The following is a 19,257-nucleotide window of genomic DNA, read 5'->3' as shown; positions in this document are numbered from 1 at the left end:
AAAAAGTATTGTTCAAAGATGATGTAACTTACCAAAAAAAATGCTGGCATGTTGATAGATGCACAAACAAACACAAACATACACACAAAATTCAAGCTTTCACAACCAACGGTTGCTTCATCAGGGAAGAGGGAAGGAGAGGGAAAGATAAAAGGATGTGGGTTTTAAGGGAAAGGGTAAGGAGTCATTCCAATCCCGGGAGCAGAAAACTTACCTTAGGGGGGGAAAAAAGGACAGGTATACACTCGTGCGCGCGCGCGCCACACACACACACACACACACACACACACACACACACACACACACACACACACACACATATCCATCCGCACGTACACAGACACAAGCAGACATTTGTAAAGGCAGAATATCTAAACATAGAAGCTCTTATGTTTAAACTATGAAATGGCTCTTTTGAATTTCATTGTTCATCTGGAAATGATTATTGAATATTTTGACAGGGTTAGCTGTTAAACAATTTTTTTATTCCATTCATTTCTTTGTCAGTATTATGAGTGTAGAGTGCTCAAACACTGAGTTGTGACTTGATAGATAATGAGAGTCCATTAAAAATGGACATTCAGAGATAGTTTATAACTGTTATGCATGTTTTAATTATTTTCCCCCAGGTGAAAGAGCTTGGTGCAGCAATCTACAACTGCAGTTGCTTAGCTGCCGACTTTGGGAAGATCTTTGATGTAAGTGTTCTCTTTAAACAATAGTCCTTATGTGGCAAAAGGAGAAGTACATAGTGCCAAATGCAGGTGCATCAGTAAAAAGACGTCTTTCATAATTTTAAAAAATTCATGAGGGTTGCCCAGAAGGTAATTCACCACATTTTTTTCTTGACCAATTCTTTATTGAACATAATGAGAATTACACACACAAAAGAATGGTGTTTTATCTACACACCCTATTTTTCCACATAATCCCCATCCCATCCCATTCTATGGCCTTCCTCCAGTGTGAAACATGGGCGTGTATGTCCTGTTGGTACCAATACTTGTCACAGTGACGAAGCCAGCACTTCACTGTGTGAACTTCCTTTGCTGCTTGACAGATGCAGTGCCAATTGCCGATTCGTAATGTGTGTGTGTCCTCACGAATGACATCATCAGCTCGCTGCAACATGTCAGGTGTGACAGCCGTAGATGGTCTCGCTGATGGCTGTAAATCATGCAGTTCCACCAAACCACCTTCTGATGACCTCATCCTCCGTGCCCAGCACCTAACTATACTTCTGTTGACAGCAGATGCTCCATAGACTTTCCACACACATTTGTGAATATTCCCAACAGTTTCTTTTTCTGCATTGAGAAATTCAATGACTGCACATTGCTTGTAATGTACATCACCTACAGACGTCATTTTGAAACTGTCCTGCAGACACAGTAGCTGTCAGAAGTGACAGAAACTTGGCACACTCACTCAGGAGACTTCAAATAATGCATGCATAACGTTTCACGTTTGTAGCATTGTTTTTGGCTGAGAAAAAAAATCTGGTGCATTACTTTCTGGGCAACCATTGTAACTTATTTTATTGAATATATCTCTTGACTTCTAAACTATGTATGGAGGCATTAGTTTAAAATTATGTTCTGACTTATGTATTTAAAATATGAAAGTCCATAGTATAACGTAACTGGAGGGATAAAAAAAATCTGCTCACCAGGCGGCAGCAGACCACACACACACACACACACACACACACACACACACACACACACACACACACACACGAATAAATATTAAGGAAATTTGCAAGCTTTTGTAGCCAGTAGCTTTGAAGAAATAGTAAATGGAACTCAGCATATCATTCTCAATGGAGAGAAGTCTTCTGATGTTAAAATAACTTCAAGCATGCCCCATGAAAGTGCTATGGGACAATTAAGTTGAACATTACATGTAAATATCCTAGTAGATAACTTCAGAAGTTCCATTACATTTTTTGCAAATGATGATGTATACAGAGAAGTCACAATGCTAGAAAATTGTAGCAAAATGCAGGGAGTCCTGTAGAGAAACAACACTTTGTGTATAGAGTGGTAACTGACCCACAACATAAACAAATTTACCACATTGCGAATGTATAAACAGAGAGACTATTCTATTGGTAGATGATTGCAGAACAATCACTGGAAGTGGTTTCTTCTATAAAATATCTCTGTGTGTGTACATTGTGATCTGAAGTGGAACAACTACATTAAATTAATCCTGAGTGAGGCAGTTGCCAGGCAGACTCATTGCAAGAATCCTCAGGAAACTTAGTCCATCAACAAAAGTAGCAGCTTAAAAAACACTCATATGAGCAGTACTAAGTATTATTTGTCTACGATCCATACCACATAGGACTGATAGGGGAAAAAGAGAAGATCCAAAGAAGAGCAGCACATTTTGTTACAGGTTCATTTACTAAGCATGGTAGCATCATGTATGTGCTTAATTAACTCCAGTGGCAGATGCTGCTAGGGAGGCTTTCTACATCCCGATGTTATCTGCTGTTCAAGTTTATAGAGTGTACATTTCTATTGCTTCCTTCTGAGTATATCGCATGAAAAGAGCAAGAAGATACAATTAGAGAGATCTGAGCCTACACAGAGGCTTACAGGAAACTGTTCTTCCTCCGAACTATGCGTGACTGGAACGGGACAAGGGGGGAAGTGATAGTGGTATACAGAGTACCCTTTGCCACGCACTGTAAGGTGGCTTTCAAAGTATAGATACAGATATAGATGCATATGATGATTGTGTTTAAGAGATTTAACAAAGGGGTCATCAGTCCCTTCGGAGCATGAGAGAAACATGTCATAAGGTAAAAAGCAAAAGCAATGGGGACTAGGCTGGTCAAACTACATAAGCAAGTCGGAGAGTTTAAAAGGGCACGACAAGAGTTGTACCATAGTAGGTAAAAGAAAACAGAGAAACTAGGCAGCATCAGGAGCATCATCCTGACTGAGAAGGAACTCATAGGAGAATCTCGTGTGGCTATTGCATAGTTGGCACCACACAATGGCATCTTTCCGAGAGGCCTGGAAAGATGTATGCCATACCTTAGTGGACCATTTAATTGCTCTCAACTGCCACTCTAGTTTCCAGAACATCAAAATATTGTGTCAGTGTTGTAATCTTTAGTCGGGGCCCAGTATCCTAAAGTCAAGTTGATCTTCTGTAGTTGCATCTTTAGGCAGATAGTCGGCAAGTTCATTTCCTGGAATGCCTATGTGACTCGGTATCCAGATGAAGCTCACCATCTTTCCAGAGCTGTAGAGGTCAGCCAGTAGATCCTGGATGTTTGCAACCAAAAGATTTTTGGGGTAGCACAGGGTTATGGCTTTTGAGCAACTCATGGGATCAGTACAGAACAGAAAGTTCGTCGTGACCTGAGATTTGACATACCACAAAGCCTGAGAGAAGGCAATCAATTGTGCAGTGTATGGGAGATGGCAACCAACTCTGCAGTGGGCAGGCACTCGGCAGAGATTGCTTCTCGTGTCCCTTTGCACCTGCAAAAGTATTACCAACCCTGTCGTTGACTTTTGATCCATCTATGTAGATGCATACCAAATTAGAATAATCGTGGAGGATTGAAAGAAACAGGAATAGGGGAAGGGTAGGATCAGCTACCTTCTTGGGGTCATAAAGGAGAACCATCCGTATAACAGGACGTGGTACTGCCCACAGGCGATGTCGAAAGGGAACTCTTAGGAACACAGATTAACAGAGGCTGTTGGAGGTCCTTCAGTAGATAGAGTCGGATCCCAGCTAATCTTCCCAGTTTTGGGTGATGCGCAAACAGTCTGAACTGCTGGTTGTGGAACAGCGTTGAGTGACATTGGTGGGTAGGTAGCTGACAGATTATAACTGCCTACCTTGCCAGAAGCTGCTGTCATCTAACCCACAGTGGTGGGACCCTGGCTTCTGTGAGAAGGCTCTCAACAGGGCTCTTATGGAAGGACCCTGTTGCTAACAGCACAACAGTGTGGCGAATAGGGTCCAGCAGGCTCAGTATGGATGGTGCTGTCCTCCAGCTTCTAGGCACCAATGAAGATGGTGCTTAACCATTCGTTCAAATAGCTTATACAGCCCATCCGTCAGAGAGACTGGCCAGTAATTAATTAAAATACAAGGGTCTTTCTTGGTTTCAGGACAGGATTAATGATATCTTCCCACCATAAAGAGGGAAATACTCCCTGCCGCCAAATGTGATTAAAAAGCCAGAAGATATGTTTCATGCTGTCAGCATGAAGGTGTTTGAGCATTTGGTTGTGGATTTTGTCGGGTCCAGGGGCTGTATTGTGACACACTGCCAAAGCGATGTGAAGCTCCCATTCACTAAAAGGGACACTGTAAGATAGTGAGCTGTCTGAATGGAAAGGTAGCAGGTGGCGCTCAACAAGATGTTTCTGGGCCAGGAAATTAGGATAGCAATTACTGCAAGCGGACACTTCAGAGAAGTGTGCCGCAAAACATACGCCAAGTACCATGGGATCAGTGCAGATGTTACTACTGACAAGGATACCAGGAACTGCCATGGGTGGTGGATGGCTGCAAATGTGGCAGAGTTTAGTCCATATTTGGGACAATGGGGTGTGGAATCACATGGCTGAGATATATTGCTCCCAACACTCCTGCTTCCTTTTGTTTATTAAAAACTGCACTTTTGCCTGTAGTCTCTTCTATGCTCATAAATTATCCAGAGAGGAATGGCTCTTGTGCCTTTGAAGTGCCCTGCAGCATTCCCTGATAGCTGTGGCTATATCTTCAGACCACTGTGGCACTGGCAGTTACTTTGTCATTTGTGCAATACTTTTTGAGAACTGCAAAGTGATCTTCCTCTGGGAAGCAAGTTTCGGAAAAGTGTGTGTGTGTGTGTGTGTGTGTGTGTGTGTGTGTGTGTGTATTTTTACCTTTACTGTATCATCCTCTGTTTCAATGCCATTATGGTCAAAGAGCGTCTGGATAGATGGCTTCAATCCATTTACCGATTTGACATACCACCAGAACTTCTCAGGGTTTTCTGTCAAGTTAGTAGGTAGAATTTTACTTTCAGAATAATTCAGTGCTCCACACATAGATCTCCTTATGCTGATTTTGGCTTGATTTTTGATCATGTGTGAGCCTTTGACTACATTTATGCCTTCAATGAAGCTGTCTTTGCTTTCGTAGCAGCTTTCTAACTTGGTGGCTCTTTTCTATCCTTCACAACTTAGCTCACCACATAACTATCTAAAGCCTATTGTATGATGTTCTTTAAATTTTTTGATTGATGCTTAGTGCTGGAGATGAAATTTTTGTGTTGACCTGCTAGGTAATCAAAAATCTCTCTTTTTGTTTCTTTCTTGCTAAACAGAGATGTCTTCCTACCTCTCTTTGTATTCTTATTGATAGCCATATTCAATGATGCTGTAGCAGCCTTAGGATCTCTGATTCCCTGTTCTATGCTAACTGATTTGTAAAGTATGGGTCCATTTGTCATCAGCAGATCTAAGATGATGTCTTTGTGAGTCAGTTCAAGGTAATTTTGGTTTCACTCAGTTCTCTCCTACTACCCATCCTAGACACTTGGGCTCTGTATGTAGCTTGTATGATCCACCTACAGTTTTAATATGACCAGGAAATTCATTCTAAATATTTTCTAAGTTTCTCCTCATATGTTCCACCACTACTGCTGCCGAGGCACAGGGTCTATATAAAAACATGGCAGTGACCGTGTTCATCCATCTTTAACACTTATCTTCACCCAAATTATTTTGTATTCTGCATTTTTAGTAATCTCATTTTTCAATAAACATGCCTCCACCATGAGTGTTCAACCTATCTTTGTGATATACATTCCAGTGGGGGTTTAGAATTACATTGCTATTGACATTTGGTTTCAGCTAGCTTTCTGTCCCTAGTACTGTGTGAGCATTGTTGCCATTTACAAGCAAGACTAGTTTTGGGATTTTTTCATCGCTAACTAATACTGTTTTAACATTTTCTTTCTCTGATCTGCTTTGATGAATACTACACTGTCTGGATTCAGAACACACCTTTTCAGGCCTATGAAGGGATTTCTCTATCCTAAAAACTCACAAATAAAATGACTGACAGACATGGGTGATATGTTCAAATGCAGGTTAAAGTTGTAGCTCCTTGTCAGTTTCTTCCACACACAGAGGAATTTTTGAGTAAAAATAAGTAGTCAATTATAAACTGTAGTAAGTTAGCATAATTAGATTCTTGACAACTAAAAGCGCTGTTACGAGCTTTCAACTGTGAAGCACGAATGGCTGCAGGTGGAAACAGTAGACTCCTATAGAGCTGTGACAACACTGAGGTGTTGCCACAGAGACCTTTACAAAATCACGTTACGTGATCAGTTGGGGCAGGTGCAGGAAGCTGCCCCATCTAGCTTACTGCAGCTGTCAGGGAGCTTCTTACACTTTCTCAACTACAGTAAATGCCTACCTTGTAGGCACATAAATGTATTTAAGGAATATGCACAGCAATACAGTAAAAAGACAGATGCTACTCGCCATATAGATGACACACTGACCTGCAGACAGGTACAATGAAAAGACAATTGCACATTAGCTATTGCCAAAGCCTTCTCCAGAAAAGGACACACACACACACACACACACACACACACACACACACACACACACACATTCACACAAGCAAGCACATATCATGTGCACACAACTGCCATCTCCGGCAGCTTGGACCGGAATGCGACTGTCACATAGAACAGAAGCAGCAATATGGAGGGGGCGGGGAATGGGGAAATTTAGCAAGATACTGCTGGTGGAAGAGAAAAGCGCTCTCTGGCAGAGCATGTGGGGGCTAGACTGCCAACAGGCACAGCTTATGAGGCTAGGGGATGAGTGGGGAGTGAAAAAGGAGCAGGGAAGGGGAAAGATGGGTGGCTGCCTTGGCAGAGGGTGGCACACGGAGAGTGAGCAGACAAGAGAAGGAAGGAAATGATAAAACAAAGTGGTGGAAATTGTTGAGTGGAATGTGTGAAACAGTAGGTTGACGAAGATGGAGGCAGGGATAATTTCTGGAGTAGAGAATGTATTGGAAGGATAACACCCATCTTCACAGTTCAGAAAAGCTGGTGGCAGACGTGTGGATCCAGATAGCAGAGGTAGTGAAGCAACCATTGAAATCGATCATGTTATGTTCAGTTGCATGTTGTGACACATGGTGGTCTACTTTGCTGTTGGCCACTGACTATGGTTGTTCATCCTGGTGAACAGCTGGTTGGTAGTCATACTAATATAAAAAGCTATGATTGCAGTAGACCTGGTATACGACATGACTGCTTTCACAGGTGGCCTGGCCTCTGATGGGATAAGACAAGCCTCTGACAGAACTGGAATAGGAAGTGCTGGCCGGGACGGTTGGGTAGGTCTTGCACTTCTTTTGTGATCCTGTGGCAAGGGGTTGGGATTGGGAGTGGCATTGGGATGGACTAGGATGCTGTGGAGGTTGGGTGGGTGATGAAACACCACTTTAGGAGGGGTGGAAAGGATCTTGGTTAAGATGTCCTTCATTTCAGCGCATGATGACAGGTAATCAGAGCCCTGGCGAAGAATGTGGTTCAGTTGTTCAAGTTCAGGTTGGTACTGGGTGACAAAGGGGGCACTCCTTTGTAGCTGGTTTTTGGGGTTGGTAGGACGATTGGGGTTGTGTGGAAATATAGCATAGGAAATCTGTTTGCAGACTACATCTGGGGGATAGTGCCTGTCTGTGAAAGCCTTTGTGAGATGTTCAGCATACTGGGCGAGTGAGTTCTTGTCATAGAGATACTCCATCCCCAGGTGGCTAGACGCTGTGGGAGAGATTTTTTGGTGTGGAAGGGGTGACATCTGTCAAAATGCAGGTATGGTTGTTGTGTTTAATGACAGAGGTGTGGATGGAACCATCAGAAAGGAGTTGGTAAATGTCCATGAAGATGGCACACTGGGTTGAGGAGGAACAGGTGAAGCAGATGGGAGAGCAGGAGTTGAGGTTGTGAAGGAATGAAGATAGGGGTGTCTTGGCCTTGAGTCCAGATCATAAAGATATCATCAATGAATCTGAATGAGACTAAGGTTTGGTGTTTTTGAAGGCTAAGAAGGTCTCCTCTAGACCTTAGACTGTAAACAGGTTGGCATAGGAGGGTGCCACAAGGGCACCCACAGCTGTGCTGCAATTGTTTGAGTAATGAGGTAGTGAGTTCGGAGTCTGAAGGATGTTTGGAGAGTTAGTGTTTAGTAGTGCCAAGACCATGGGCATAAGAGAGGTTGGTGTATAGGCAAGTGGTGTGAACATTGATGAATAGGGCTCCAGAGGGAGAGTCAGTGACGGAAGTGGTTCGTGTCTTTGGTGTGGGAGGCTACATATGGGAAGATGGGTTAATAAGGGCTGAAATTCTTTCAGTGGAGGCACAATAACCAGCTAAAATGGGATGTCCAGGTTTGTTGGATTTGTGAATTTGGGGAGTGTAGAAGGGGTGAAGAGGCTAATGGAGTGGATTCAGGAGAGAGGTTCTGAGAAGGGCCTAATACATTAAGCAGCAATTGGATCTCCACTCTTCTCCTTTACCGTTCCCTGTCTCCCCCCCCCCCCTCCCCCCCCCAAATCCCCTCCTCACTCCCCCTCACCTCCTTGCCCTACAATCCCCCCAAACACTGCACCTGTGGCACTTTAGTCTCTGCACACTCCGCCAGACACCGCTCGTCTGCCCCCCCCCCCCCCCCTCACACACACACACACACACACACACACACACACACACACACACACACACTCATACCCTGCTATCCCTTCCCCTTCCTCTTCCTCTTTCCCCTCCAGATTGCTGTTTCCATTCTACACGACAGTTGCATTCTGGTCTGAGCTGCTGGAAGTGGGGCGGACATGTGTGCATGAGGCGTGCGTGCTTGTGTGTGTGTGTGTGTGTGTGTGTGTGTGTGTGTGTGTGTGTGGTGTTGTGTTGTGTTTTTTTTTTTTTTTTCCTTTTTCTGAAGAAGGCTTTGGCCAAAAGTTAATGTGTAACTATCTTTTTGTTGTGCCAGTCTGCAACTCAACTTGTCATCTTTGCAGTGTGTATCAATCTTATCTTTCCCTATTTTCTTAATATTTGAACCTGAAGTTTCACTGTTTGCTTTAAGGAATATGTGCAACATTTTTTCAGATGCTGCGTCCTGCATCATAATATTTATATGGGAGCTCAGAAAACATGTAATGGACTAAGTAAGATAACTGTGCACACAGTATTTGTTGTCCTATAGTTTGAAGGCCTCCCAAGTGTCTCTTTGTTTGCATTTATATAATCAAATAATCTCCCTGTTGATAAGCTTATGGAGAAAAGTAGATGAAATACAAACTTTGAAATGAGAAGAGATGGGGAAAATTCCAATGGAGCTCTCTAGGAAGTAACAATTGGGTATTACATTAATTTTCCCTGTTAGCGTTGTGAAAACTTTCCTCCACAGATACATCTAAACTTCGATTATACACTTTCCCCCTGTGCTCTCTCATGTATTCTCTTTACACACATAATGAACAACATCAAAATAAACAAATGGGCAGAAGATACTAGGAAATTGCTTTGTGCCCTCCTCCCTCCTCAAACCCTGCACTCCCTCATACACAAATCTTTCTGCACATTGATTCATATGTGATCCACACTTCTGTTAATAGCTCAATATAAATGGAAGTCATTTTATAGCTTGGACTTTTGTTAAGAAGTTCCAGTTGGAACAAAGGTGCAACCTGAAATGGCTAACACTATTAACACTTGGAATTAGTATAACTGCAAAGGATCAGTAAGATGGTAGGACTTGCAATCACTGGGCACAGCAGTGATACTTCTGGTAGCTACTGGGCTGACCTAACAGCAGGTAGAGACATGTAAGACTTTATTGAAAACACAGAAATTTTTTTCACAAAAGAAAATTTCAGAGTAAATTTAAGAAGAACAAACATCCTTTACTTAAAGCAGTTGCTCCATATAACTAACAGTTACCAATCAGTGTATTCTTATAACAAGGAGACAGACTGATACTTCAGTACTTACATTCAGCAGATGAAACATCTATGCTGCTGACAAAACACTTGAAAGTTCATTCATTCTTAGGAGTGGATACCTTCCAACTTCCTTGACCAATCCCTCTTTTCTCCATGATGAAGAAACATAAAAGTTCTGGGAACTTGTAAAGTTTTATGAAAATTTGTGATTTTACTGCCAGTACCTGAAATTTTGTTTCTTGAAAGTGCTAGCAAACCATTCAGCCTCCTTACTTTTTAAAAGCTTCATTTTATCTCGAGTGAATTCTCCCATTATGAATTCATTGTCTTTTTGCCAACTGCAGATGAGATATTTACAGTATAAGCAGAAGATTAGCACTGACAGAGACTTTGACCTAAGGATTATTTGGCAAGTTGAATAATACGCTGTTGAATGCTCTAACAACATTGATTGCAGAAGCTTTTAAGAAGGACTTTAATCAGTGTCTTACCATGTAATGACTATACCTTGGAATTGAGAAGAATAGACAATACAGGCAAAAAGTTCTGCTAACCATTAATAAGTGTATGTTACCTTTTATACTGCAGTTTGACAGTATTATCGACTGAAATGTTATCTTTCCCTAATTTTACACAAAGTATATATAATTTAATATTGCCCAGGCATGTCAAATTACATGTTGCAATCAGTCCCTACATATCGCTCCCACAGGGAATATGAGAGTAAGATCAGACTAATTATAGAGTAAGAGGTGTAAGCAAAAAGTAATGGGAATTTTTTTAATATAACAGGCTTAATACAGAGTGTCCCACATAAAACCAGTATGCTGCATGCCCGAGATCATGTAAAAATGAACTAACCAAAAAATGTGGCCACAGACATTTCAAGACTGCTGTGTTGCCATTTCATGAGCATTTTGACTAGAGATGATTAACTGGTGGGTGAGGCATATCAGCTTTATTTGGGACAATCCTGTGCATCTAATTTTCAAAAATTATCTTTATGATACACATGTCTCTGATGTATGATTGCATTTTCAGCTGTTTTGAATATACAGTTTATTGTTGACAGTTGAAAAGGTTATACATGTTTTAGAGTGCTCGGTGAACTTTTACTTTCAAAAAAGATGTATCAAAGAATTTACATTCAATTTTGCCCGAAGAATGGAATAGTGGAGTGCCAAATTCAAAATGTTGACTGTGGCGTTTGGTGAATATGAGTAACACAAGAGGTTACAAGTGGTATAAATGTTTCAAAGAGAGTCGAAAAGAAATTGAAGATGATGACTGCCCTGGATACCCTAGCATATCAGTTGCTGACAATGTGGAAGAAGTAAAGATAATGGTTCTGGAAAATTGCTGAATCACCATCAGAGAGGGTGCTAATGATGTCAGCATATCCTTTGGTTTATGCCAAGAAATTTTTTCTGATGATGTGGGCGTGAAATGTGTACCAGCAAAGTTTATTCTGAAATTATTGAATTCTGACCAAAAGTGACATCACGTAGACATGCTCAGGAATTCCTAAATGAAATCCACAATGATCCAGAACTTATTTAGAAGGTACAACAGGCAACAAAACATGGGTATACAGGTTTGATGTCGAAACAAAGACACAGTAGTTCCAAGGGAAACTACCTGAACAGCCAAGACCGAAAAAAGTTCGACAAGTCCGTTCACATGTTACAATAAGGTACTGCATCATAAGTTCTTGCTTTGAGGTTGTACAGTCAATAAAAAATACTTTGTACAAGTTAGGCTTTGTTTCTGTGTGAAGCAATCCAAAGACCACAAATGTGGCAAAATCACTCATGGAAATTGCATCATGATAATGGTCCTGCTCACCCCTCGGTGCATGTATTTTATTTTTTGGCAAAAATACAAAATTATTATGTTGTCAGCCACTGTATTTACCGGACATGACCCACAGTGACTTTTCTCTGTTCCCGAGGCTGAAGAGGACCAGTTGTTGTTGTTTGGTTTGTGGGGCGCTCAACTGTGTGGTTGTCAGCACCCGTACAAATTCCCAACCTTTGCTCAGTCCAATCTCGCCACTTTCATGAATGATGATGAAATGATAAGGACAACACAAACACCCAGTCATCTCGAGGCAGGTGAAAATCCCTGACCCCGCCGGGAATCGAACCTGGGACTCCATGCTCAGGAAGCAAGAACACGACCGCGAGACCATGAGCTGCGGCAGGACCATGAAGAGACATCAGTTTTGCCACCATTGATGAGATAAAACAGAATTGTTGAAGTAGCTGTATGCCATAACGAAAATAGAGTTCCAGAAGAGTTTCCAAGATTGAAAAAAGCATTAGCACTAATGTATTATATCTGAGGGGAAGATTACTTCAAATAGGACAAAGTTGCTGTTGATGAATAAATAAAGATTTTTAAGAAAAGCAAAAGTTCCCATTACTTTTTGATCACACCACATGTGTATTTGGCTGTAGATGATTTTAGAAAAGAAAAAAAAAGAAGCTACATATTGGGAAGGCATGCCATGAAGGAGAAAGTTTGAAACGTATGGAAATAAGGTAGATATTAAAAATCTGTAAAATAAAAGTACTTTATTGCAGTAATATTTTAATAATGTTTTTGTTCCAGATATACTGGTTCCTGGGTTTACCAGAGTCTGAAATCCCTGGTGAATGGCCTGACATTTTTGACACTGCATACAATATCTTTCATCCAATGAGTGTCCCATTTAATGGCACAGAGGCACTCACTTATGTTGGAGTAAGTGCTTTGTTAGTGTTGCCATAGCTTGTTATATAACAGCAACTCCATGTCCAAGAAGGTGGTTGCTTACATTTGGAGAAATTAATTATTTGCATTTTTTGTAGTAGTCATTGTCCAAGTAGCATATACTTTATAGTGGTTCTTATTTTCTATATGTATTACGTAGTAAGCAAAATTAACAGAACCTGTTATATTTAATTTTTTATTTCCAAGTAGTAGTAATGAACATTTTTTTGCAGAGTTCACCACCCTCTTTCTGCCCAGATGGTCGTTCAACAGATTTGTTAACTATTCAGGAAGTCATCAGAACAGCTGAAAAATTTATTTATATTTCTGTTATGGATTATCTTCCACTCATCATCTATGAACCAAAAGTACAGTAAGTAATTAATAATGTTGTATGTGTATTAGATTACAACTATGCATGAAACATAGTCCTAATTATATTCAGGTTTGTAAAGTCACTTGGTGATGACTACCTTAATTCTATACTGATTGTGTCCATTCTCAGGTACAGATATTTGCAGGACTACAATTTACAGTGCTGTATTTTTTTCTTCTTCTTTTGTTACAGATCAATTAAGGACTCTGTTGAAACTGATGAGTTAGTATCATGTGTTCTCCATTATTCCTTCATCTTCTCACTTTCTTCTTTACTCTCTACTACAGTCCATTTTCATCTGTGCCTTCTTGGGACTGTTTGTCTTCAAAAGGTCTAACTTTTGTTTCTGTATTTTATTCAGTCTAAGATTTCTTATTTATTCATGCCAATTTCATCTAGATCTTCATGCACTCTCCTGAAACAGATTTGTTTGCCTTTCAATTTTTTTTTCCATTAAGTTTCAATCTTCGTATATGTTGACAAATCCCAGTCTCCTTTTGCTGATTATCTGTAATTTTTTGTGTGTGTTTGTATACTTCCATGTTACTTCCGATTTAGAAATTTCTACTCTTGTTCGATTTTCAAAATACCTACTACAGTCCCTCTTGTCATGTAAAATCTCATGTAATCTGAACAAGCTTGCAAAGATTTGGGCTGTGCATGGACAAAAGGTATAGTACTGTATTGTCATCCAAGCAGAGATTTTCTCCTCCATGGGTAAAATTTCTGGCTATCACTACTGATGTTTCAAATTTGTGTGTGGGGTTAGATGTGGGTCTCAGTCGGTTTCTGAGTACTGCATGCTGCGATAGTGACAAACTTTATTTAGAAAAAAAAAAATATTTCACTACAAGAGAAGGAAATTTGCTACTCACCATATAGCGGAGATGCTGAGCCGCGACAGGCACAATAAAAATTTTGCACTATCATAGCTTTCGGCCATTAAGGCCTTTGTCAGCAGTAGACACACATACACACGCACACAAACGTATGTGTGTCTACTGCTGACAAAGGCCTTAATGACTGAAAGCTACGATTGTGTGAACTTTTTATTGTGCCTATCGCGGCTCAGCATCTCCGCTATATGGTGAGTAGCAACTTTACTTTTCTTGTATTGTTACATTCCATCTTGGATTTTCCATTGTATGAAGAAAGGTATTTCAGATTGATTACTTGACTTTTTATGTTGGTTGTTGACATGTGTAAGATCTCTGCCAGTCACATGCATTTTAAGTGTGGCCTTGTACTAATAATGAATTGTGATGTTGGTGAGCTTGTACTCTGCTTTCTTTATTTTAGTGTTTGAGCATTAACATTGCTCCAGTACTGACTACAGTGTATGAATAAACTAACACAGGGATTTATGTCTTTACCACGTTCCTTGAATTCAGGCTGGGTCTTTATGATCTTCCAAACACACCATATGAATTCTATGGGCAACTCTTTTCTCATGTTAGTATGATCATTGTGTAATTTTGATGATAAGTGTAGGTTAATTGTATTGTGCAATGTACCAACTATGAACTGTAACTTTCAGTCTTAAGCACTTGTTAATGGAAACTGAAAGCATTTGGAGAAAATGAGTATATGAACCTGGCAAAATTAGTGCAGAGCCCATGGCATATTATAAAGATTTGTATAATACCTGATAATCATTCAGGCTCAAGAATCATACTTTGCACAGTACACAAAGGTCAAAAAGCTGTAGAGGTTAAACACAGCATATTCTGAGCAGATTCATGTGTTCATATGACATGTTAAATAGTTAATTGCGAATAATGGATAGGGAATGGAGGAAGCAGGTAGCATAATGTTGGGAATCATCCCAGGACTGCTCAAAATTATTTGGTAAAACACAAATTGGAATGGCTAGGCCAGGTAATGCTCTTAATTGTTAAAAAAAAAATTCTGTTTTCTATTTATTTAGTATTTTCAGTTACAACAGTCATAGTTCAGTATTCCCTTATGTAGGAGTGCTAGTGTACAAAGAAAACTTGTCTATGAACTGTTTGTCACTGAATACTTCATTTTTGGAGACACCGAAAACTAAGCGCAGATCCGATGCAGCGTATCACTCAGAATACGAATCGATTAATCAAGGCGTCTTCTCTGCCAGCGGACAAACAGAGAAACCTGCGCAACACAGAAGCCCTACCGCCTCGGCTGTATGGATTACCCGAGATCCATAAGAACAACGTTCCACTGAGACCGATCGTTAGCACTCCTGGCTCACCAACGTATAAACTGGCGAAACACTTGGCCTCTCTGCTCCAGCCACACGTGGGGAAGACCGACACATACATTAAGGACTCAGGACATTTCATTGAGAAGCTGAAGAAACTGAAACTTGCGCCAAACGACATCCTGGTCAGTTTTGATGTTGTTTCGTTATTTACGAAAGTGCCACTCAGTGATGCTCTGGACCACATAGGTTCCATGTTCCCGCAAGACATCAAAAAGCTCTTCCATGCATGTCTCACCACTAGCTGTTTCACGTGGAATGGCGATTTCTACGAACAGCTGGAAGGTGTCGCCATGGGTAGTCCTCTCAGTCCAGTGGTGGCCAACTTCTTCATGGAACAATTCGAAGCACAGGCACTGGACTCGGCGACTTGCAAACCTAAGGTGTGGTACAGGTACGTCGATGATACTTTCGTGGTGTGGAGCCATGGTGAAGAACAGCTCGGTGAATTCCTGAGACACTTGAACAGCCTCCATGCCAACATAACATTTACCATGGAAGGAGAAAAGGACAAGAAACTGCCATTTCTAGATGTGCTGGTCTCAAGGGACAGCGAAAACCTGGGACACGGCGTGTATCGGTAATCGACACACACAGACCGATACCTGCACAATCTGTCAAACCACCACCCGAGCCAGAAAAGAGGCATGATTAGTACGCTCGTAACGAGAGCAGGACAAATATGTGAGCCTCAACACCTCAAACGAGAAATGCAACACCTGGAAACTGTTCTGCGGAGCAATGGGTACTCCACAAAAAAATTACATTAGAAGTGTAACAGAGCCAAACACTCGACGAAGTAAGGAACCAGAAAAAGAAATGTCAGGTACGGCCTTTCTGCCATACATTCCCAGAGTTACGGACAGAATCGGCCGTATATTGCGCAAACACGGTGTAAAGACGATTTTCAAACCGACAAGGAAGATCAAAGAGTGTCTTAGATCGGTAAAGGAGAAAAGAGACCCACTTGCAATGTCGGGAATATACCGTATACCATGCACATGCGGAACAGTTTATGTCGGAATGACTGGACGATCAATTAACACCAGGATCAAAGAGCATAAGCGACATTGCAGGTTGGGGCAGGTGGAGAAATCGGCCGTGGCAGAGCACGCACTGAATGAGACCGACCACGTAATACAATTCGCCGACACGGAAATTCTGGCTGTAGAGAAGCACTATCACACGCGCTTGTTCAGAGGAGCTGTAGAAATCCAAAAACACGCGAACAGTTTCAACAAGAAAGAGGAAAGCCTTAATGTAAATGGACCCTGGCTGCCCGTACTGCAGCGAACGACCGTCGCAGGTAGCAAGAGGAGAACCACACCGGAAATGACCGCGGAGAAGCCCTCGGACGTTGGCGTGCCAGTTACATATAGTCTGCGGCCGCGAGCTCGCCACCAGTTCACCACCGGCAATGGAGGGTGAAGCTTTGACAATGCCAGCCACTCGTGCCGGCGAAACATCAGAAAAATCTTTAGATGAACGTCGGCCGAAGAACCCGAGACAGAAGCCAATAGACAGTTTGTCAAGTTCAAATTACATCAGTAGTGGGTCAGCTTGTGTCAGCACATCGACACTGTACTCAGACGGATTGGACTCTACTTTGTAATCACTGGAATAATATCACATACCCTCTCAGTCTATGAAGTTTAGTTTTTCTTTCCCATTCTGCGTGCTTGAATTTTTTGTCAGGCAGGGTACATCCAAAATTCTCTCTCCGCTCTCCCCCCTCTCCCCCCCCCCACACCCCCCCTCCCCCCCTCTCCCCCCCGCTCTCCCCCCCTCTCCCCCCCGCTCTCCCCCCCTCACCCCCTCTCCCTGACGCTCTCCCCCTCTCCACCCTTTCTCCCTCCTCACCCCCCCTTCCCCCCTCTCCACCATTCGCCCTCTCTCCCCGCTCTCCCCGCTCTCCCCCCTCTCCCCGCTCTCCCCCCTCTCCCCCCGCTCTCCCCCCTCTCCCCCCGCTCTCCCCCCTCTCCCCCCGCTCTCCCCCCTCTCCCCCCGCTCTCCCCCCTCTCCCCCCCTCTCCCCCCGCTCTCCCCCCGCTCTCCCCCCTCTCCCCCCGCTCTCCCCCCTCTCCCCCCGCTCTCCCCCCTCTCCCCCCGCTCTCCCCCCTCTCCCCCGCTCTCCACCCTCTCCCCCCGCTCTCCACCCTCTCCCCCCGCTCTCCCCCCTCTTCCCCCGCTCTCCCCCCTCTTCCCCCGCTCTCCCCCCTCTTCCCCCGCTCTCCCCCCTCTTCCCCCGCTCTCCCCACTCTTCCCCCGCTCTCCCCCCTCTTCCCCCGCTCTCCCCCCTCTTCCCCCGCTCTCCCCCCTCTTCCCCCGCTCTCCCCCCTCTTCCCCCGCTCTCCCCCCTCTTCCCCCGCTCTCCCCCCTCTTCCCCCGCTCTCCCCCCTCTTCCCCCGCTCTCCCCCCCTCTTCCCCCGCTCTCCCCCCCTCTTCCCCCGCTCTCCCCCCCCTCTTCCCCCGCTCTCCCCCCCCTCTTCCCCCGCTCTCCCCCCCTCTTCCCCCACTCCCCCACCCCCCTCTTCCCCCGCTTTCCCACCCCCCTCTTCCCCCGCTCTCCCACCCCCCTCTTCCCCCGCTCTCCCACCCCCCTCTTCCCCCGCTCTCCCACCCCCCTCTTCCCCCGCTCTCCCACCCCCCTCTTCCCCCGCTCTCCCACCCCCCTCTTCCCCCGCTCTCCCACCCCCCTCTTCCCCCGCTCTCCCACCCCCCTCTTCCCCCGCTCTCCCCCCACCCCTCTTCCCCCGCTCTCCCCCCACCCCTCTTCCCCCGCTCTCCCCCCCCCCCTCTTCCCCCGCTCTCCCCCCCTCTTCCCCCGCTCTCCCCCCCCTCTTCCCCGCTCTCCCCCCCTCTTCCCCCGCTCTCCCCCCCCCTCTTCCCCCGCTCTCCCCCCTCTTCCCCCGCTCTCCCCCCTCTTCCCCCGCTCTCCCCCCCTCTCCCCCCTGTCCGCCCCGCCCTGTCTGCCCCCCCCCCCTCTCTCTCTCTCTCTCTTTCTCTCTCTCTCTCTCTCTCTGTCTGTTTCACGTATGCTCTGTGGCACTGCATTTTAAGTTTTCAGCAATGTTCTTACTTCTGGCATTGCTATAGGTAACAGACTAATCCAATCACATCGGATGTAGTCACAGAGGAAGTAGTGGTAAAAGTCTGCGGCAGTGCAGATAATATGGTGTAGCCCTACTTTTAGAATACTATTTAGAGGTTGTATACCCCATAATGAATGTAGCTGATACATATTAAATTTGATTTCACAGCAACCAGTAAGGTATTTAAATACGGTTTCATTGAGATTATATGACTCAATCAGTATCAAATGCAAAATCTGTTACTCTTTCTGTGGTCACAGCAAAGGGTCCAGGAGTGATAATCGATGAAAATCTAAACTGAACTGAGTGTGTAACTGCAGTATGCAAGAAGGCATCAACATCTATCCATGCCCTACAAAAATATAAAACCTCTTCTTTTTTGACATGAAAAAGAAACTTGCGTAAACACTTACGCTACCAATTACTGGTTTATTGATTACAGTGATGATATCCTGCAAGATCTTTCTCAGGAAAGCTCACAGCACCTGGAACTGATTATGAATGCCTGTTTCGACATATGTGATGTTTGACTCTCACATTTCACAATCATATGCACAGTTCTTCTGGCTGCATGCAGACAAATGCAGAGATTTCCATACACTCTGCCTCCTCTACTGCCTTATCAATGAACATTGTCTCTCATATCTCTCCTCGATCTTAAGGCTCTTGTCTGAAAAACATAGCAGAAACACCCTGATTATATTCGAGGACTGAATAATGTCTCCAGTTTCAAAAGGCAGTTAATGATGTACCTACTGAAGCAACAGTAACAACAACCGTTGTCCCTGTACG

At 43.5% G+C, this 19,257-nt stretch overlaps 1 protein-coding gene across 1 annotated transcript in view; it reads left to right on the top strand.

Annotated features, from left to right (window-relative positions):
* The window catches only part of LOC124802987 (5'-3' exonuclease PLD3-like), a 93,558-nt gene that overhangs the window by 68,450 nt on the left and 5,851 nt on the right, over positions 1-19,257 (top strand). Inside the window, exons 7-9 of the mRNA XM_047264087.1 lie at positions 630-698; positions 12,616-12,747; positions 12,990-13,129. Coding sequence (XP_047120043.1) covers positions 630-698; positions 12,616-12,747; positions 12,990-13,129 — 341 coding nt within the window. The remainder of the gene's footprint in view (positions 1-629; positions 699-12,615; positions 12,748-12,989; positions 13,130-19,257) is intronic.

This window comes from Schistocerca piceifrons, chromosome 6 (assembly GCF_021461385.2).
Source record: "Schistocerca piceifrons isolate TAMUIC-IGC-003096 chromosome 6, iqSchPice1.1, whole genome shotgun sequence".
Classification (NCBI taxonomy): Eukaryota; Metazoa; Arthropoda; class Insecta; order Orthoptera; family Acrididae; genus Schistocerca; species Schistocerca piceifrons.
This window is presented reverse-complemented; position numbering and strand designations above follow the sequence as displayed.